The sequence below is a fragment of the Austrofundulus limnaeus genome, unplaced genomic scaffold, assembly GCF_001266775.1.
Source record: "Austrofundulus limnaeus strain Quisiro unplaced genomic scaffold, Austrofundulus_limnaeus-1.0 Scaffold44, whole genome shotgun sequence".
NCBI classification, from domain to species: Eukaryota; Metazoa; Chordata; class Actinopteri; order Cyprinodontiformes; family Rivulidae; genus Austrofundulus; species Austrofundulus limnaeus.
In genome coordinates this window covers 1,730,597-1,735,896 of record NW_013952446.1, presented here as the reverse complement: position 1 = coordinate 1,735,896, position 5,300 = coordinate 1,730,597, and the positions used below count along the sequence as shown (strand labels likewise).

At 40.1% G+C, this 5,300-nt stretch overlaps 1 protein-coding gene across 1 annotated transcript in view; it reads left to right on the top strand.

Moving 5' to 3' along the window:
- Positions 1–5,300, top strand: part of LOC106517096 (type II inositol 3,4-bisphosphate 4-phosphatase) — a 127,730-nt gene that overhangs the window by 103,333 nt on the left and 19,097 nt on the right. The window contains exon 6 of the mRNA XM_014007802.1: positions 2,268–2,379. Coding sequence (XP_013863256.1) covers positions 2,268–2,379 — 112 coding nt within the window. The remainder of the gene's footprint in view (positions 1–2,267; positions 2,380–5,300) is intronic.

Below are 5,300 nucleotides of genomic sequence, written 5' to 3'. Positions count from 1 at the left end.
AAGTAATATTTATACAAAAAATATTAAATGAATGAAGTTAAATGAAGGGGAAACATTGTTTTAGAGAACATTGAAAATTTGTGTGAGTACATAATATTCAGTGTTAAAATTCTGTGTAAAAGGCTCATTTAATAAATAATTGTGGTTAAAAATGTGTTAGATTATGTCCAATATTATTCATTAGGGGTGCAGATTTGGTTGGGCTCTTCATTTGAGCCACTGAATTGTTGCTTCATTGTGTTGTGTTCTAGGAGTGCTGAAAATTTTAATTTAGTTTTCTGGTGCTGCGCATCTTTATATTTTATTTGGTTCATATCTTTCAACCACTCAGTTTTCTTTATTCCTTATTCCATATTTTGAACAATAACGTCATAGTATTTGCTGCAAAACAATTTCACACCAATTTCATGAATCTGCTGGTTCTGCAGGTTCGTCATCTTTTTTATCCTCTGGCTCTGAGTCAGACTCCGGCTCCAACATGTAAGACTGGATGGACAAGTCTTCCATTGTTGATATCTTTTAATCAAGTTTTAAGTAAAAAGTTTCTGCACCTCTAGATTATTGCATCTCTGCTATCACTCTACTAAAATGGCTGAATGGGATGGAGTGGACAATAATCACTGCAACTGAAACCTGAAGGAGGGTGGGGTGTGAAGTGGCTCCTTGATTTAAGAGATCGCACCAAAACGAGTTGGTCTCAGATGCAGCTCAGAACAGGGGTGAAAGAGGGGCTTGTGGAGTTACACAAAATGTTCTTTCCCTTCTCCTTATAAACATCCACCTAAGAATGAATTCAGACCACAGCATTGCAGATGTAGACCCAAATGTAAATGTAAAAAAATGTTTTAAAAGCAAATGTCTACTTTGAGGAATGACATTTTTTCTGACCACTCTTTCATAAAGCCAAGTTCTTGTGCTTTTTCTATGGAAAAAATGCCAAAAGGGACAAGTAGTTTTGCCACCCACTGTAAAGGCTGTTTTTGAGCTGAGGCAGAGTTTGTTTATTTCTTTTCAAAGACACATTGCGAGCCAGTTATTCTGAAGAATTTCCAAGTCTCAGGCCTGGCAGAGTTTCATCAGTGGATAGTGGCAGAGTAATCTAAGGAGGAGAGGGCCACCGTAACCCCCATGGTCTACCTTGGGAGGACTGTCAGTGAGTGTGATGCATGTTAATCCCCATTTCCTTGATTATGTGTGGGCCCCTGTCAGTGCATACTGTTTGTTCAAAGTCAGGGTGACTTTCCATCTCTGCGTCTCAGTCCTCTGTTGTGCATTTGAGGGTGGTTAAGGTGGTAAAGGGAGGGGCTGGTGATGAGGAATGGGAGAAATGAAGAAGAGGAGCTGAGGAGTAAACACAGAGACAGGTGTCTGGCGAGGGACAATGATTGGTTTTTTATAAAACAGCCGGGGTTATTTTCTCTGCCTAGAGACTGCTGTAAAACATTTCGCGCTAACTGAAGCGTCCCGCTGCAGAGACACTTTTTTTTCTCCTCCCCATTCCCTCCTCAGTCTTCCTCGCCTGCGTTCACTCATGCTGCTTCCTTTCCCTCTCCTGTGTGTGTTTAAAATTGTCTTCCTTGTATCTCACCAAGATGGATTAGTCCTGAAAGCTTCCTTTCTGCTCCCATCACCGTCCTTACATTTACTCCTCCTCAGGCAGTGGTGTGTCATTACCCCCTCCCCCTCCCTCCCTCTTCCACCCCTCAGACTGGCTGGCTTGGCTGGCACACAGCATCCAATATTTTTTTTTTCCAGCTGGAGTGGAACTGAGCACATTAGGGATGGGTCTTTTAAAGTGATCAGACCTGCTCCCATCATGTTGAGGAGCCATTTTTCTTGATTTTAAAGCCCCCGTCTCGCTGCCAATACTATAGATTTTCTATCAGCTCCTTAATCACAGCTCCATGATTGGAAAAGTGATTGGTCGGGCTCACTTACAGTATTCGAAAAGTCTTGAATCAATCCTGTCCCTGTTGGGGCACGTACCCAGGTCGTTAGAGCGCCATTTGAACAGGAAGACAAAATGTTCTTTCCCTTCCCCTTATAAACTTCCATCTGAAGAAAGGCTCAGCTTTATTGTACATGCAGACTTTTCTATCAGAGGATTTTAAGTGGAGCAACTGCATCCATGTCCTGTACTGCTCCTTTCAATTCAAGAGATTTATTTTTTTTTCCAAATGGCCATTTGTTGTCATAGAAGGAAACATGCACTGAATCAAGCACACCTAATGTATCTGTTTCTTCTCCCATGTTTCCTCTTCTGTTAGGACGTCTGATGGTGTCTGTGCAGCGGGAACCGTGGTGGTGAGTCGTCTGAAGATGGGGGAGATGGAGGAGGAGAACGTGGACCACATCGGCACCAACACACCCTCGCAGAAGGTAAAAAAAATGCTGCCTTGTGCTTATACTGGGATTAGATTAGCACCTCTCTTGTTCTTTAATGAGATTTAAGAAATTTACTGAATTGAATTTGGTGGTTGTGTGTAATGTTTGTGTTTATACATTTGCGCTGACTGTTGCTCAGGTTGGGAAACAATTTAAAATACCAAAAGACCAAATTCTCACAATTAATCTTTTTTTAAAAGCTTTTTTTTCCAAAATATGTCCTGAATGACACACTCTGGCAGGCAGTCACCCCTTTCTCTTTTCTAATCTTCTTCAAATATTATCTTTAAACTGCATTCAGCTTTGACTTGTGCAACGAGGGAAGAGAAAAGAGCAAAAGCACATATTCTTTTTTTTTTTTTTTTTTTTTGGAGTTTGACAGTAAACTGAGAATTTTCATACAAATGGGATGCCGCCAAACCAAAACTAAAATTGTATTCACTTCGATTTTACTATTTTTTCGCACACTGTTAATCTCGACTCCCCGAGTGCCCATAGATCCTTTTAGGTATTAACTAGAAAAATAGCTTTGGTGGCATTTCTAATCTGCAGAAAAGTACTTTTTGACTTTCATTCACCGCTTCTGTGCTCCAAGGCAACATTGAGCGTTGTAGTTTATGTCTGCTGTCAGTTAACTGTTGTTATGTGTGTGAGAATGTGTGTTTTTGTATGTGCATGAATCACTGTCTTATATAATTGACCAAGGGCTTCTACACGGCTGACTGGCTTTCAGCTTTGCCCACCCTTGTTGCTGGTATGGGGAGGTTTCCTGCCAGGCTCTGGAGCGTCACTGACAATCTGCCCATGTCTTCTTGATGAATGTGTTGCCTTGTGTGTACTTGTGTGTTGTCACAGCGCATTTCCCCTCGCTGTGTGTTGTTTCCCTCGCGGAGTAAAAAAAAAAAAGGCGGGAAGACTTAAGACAAGAGTTTGCTCGAGCTACTTTTCTTGATGCTTGGACTTGCACACGTCTGCATGTTTACGATGGGCTCAGATGCAATTATTTGATCTTTTTATATTGTTGCTCGGGTTGCAGGCCACTCATGAATAACCCACTAACCTCTGCAAAAGCACTGGGTCAAAACAAGAAAGAGACTCCAGTCACCTTTGATCTGATCTCACATATTTTAGTCATCAAAGGACCATCGACCCCAGGCTGCCAACAATTACAATGGATTTTCTTCCGCTGCTGTGAACCTTGGCTCATTGTTAATACTTTTCATTATCACTGGCTCCGCTGACTGTAAATTTCAAATGGCAAATGTTGTCCCTGCTTGGTCTAATCAACTGATAAGGTCTAATTTGGTGTGCGTGCATGGAAATTGTTCAGCGCTTCTGGATTCAGAATCAGTGTTTTTAGATTAGAGGTGATGGGTAGTTCCTGACAGTCATTAAAATTCTCTTTACGGGGACAGATTTAGCTTTTGAGACATTCACAAAGGCTCTTCAGACAGGGCAGAACTGACACGCAGCAAGAAAGAGAGATTGTTAACTATTAATGTCGCTTTGATCAGAAAACTCTGACTTAATGCATCAGGAGGCAGAATGTACGTACAAGCAGAGAAAAGAGTTTATCCATTTATCCATCCATTTTTCTTTACCTACTTGTTCTGTGCAGGGTCACGGGGAGCTGGTGGGTATTTCCAATGACCATGTTTGTGTTTTAGGAGATGCAAAGTGCACACCTACTGCCAAGCTTTACATTTTTTGTTTTTATATATTTAACACAAACAATATGTTGAAATAAAAACTTAGAAGGTCAGTTATTAGCGTTCATCTCCCTAATGCTGTAATACAGTAAAACCACAGTATTTAACTGAATATACAAATATTTATTTACATGTATTTTATTTTAAAGTACAGATAGATATGAGAACACAAATAAATGTTGAGCCACTTTGTTAAAGAATCAGTGTCACATTTTATGAGCTCAAGACATAGATTTTTACTTAATTCAGCATCTCATTTAGCTAGAATGAAGACTTTTGCCTCTTTTGTCATACCCTCTGCTCTATGACTGGTAGTTGTTAAGGTACTAACTGATTTGAAAGAAAATTACTCCAAAAATGAGCAAATTATCATTTTTATTGTAGTTTACTCAATGCTCCATAACATTTACTAGCAGTTGGTCACTTTTCTAACCTCAGATATACGATTATTAAAACCAGCTGTCGATGTTTTCACTGACTTGTGCAAGGCTACAGCTTCCTCACATAACCGATGTGTTCAAATACCTCCTGTGGCTGTAATGGTAAACCACACGTTTATTTATTTATTTAGAAATTTATTCATTTCATTTGTAACAATTGTATACACAACAAAGAACAAAAAAAACATGCAATCAAAGTAAACTAAAATAAACTAAACTAAAATTTAATTTAATTTAATTTAATTTAATTTAATTAATGGCAGCAGAAGAAAAATAACTCATATCTGCCCCTTTTACAAGTTGTATGAGTTCTTCATATTAACCTGAGGGAGATACAAAGCAGAACTTGTCTCCTCTGAGGTCGTTAGTAGATGAGGGTTCACATCACAGATTTCATCTGAAATTAAAGATCTGATCCTCTCTGTTGGAGGAGCCGCATCGAAAGACAGAAAACTGAGGCTCCCGTGGCCTTTTCGTTGGCAGGTGGTGTTTTGCGACACGATCCTCACATGGTTTAGACACTAACTCATCACAGTGCTTGGGCCTGATGTTGAGAATTGCAGTGACAATCAGTCATAAAATCTCGTACAAGCTCAATCACACAGTTTGATTGCTTGTCATCTGTGCTGCTGCTTCAAAAATTGAATTCTGCTGCGAGGCACATTTGTGTGGCACCACTTTCCTGGTGCTTCTGCAGATTACCAACCGCCACACCAGTGTGCTGTTAGAGCTGTTTCTCACACAACAAGGGTGTGCACGTGCAACT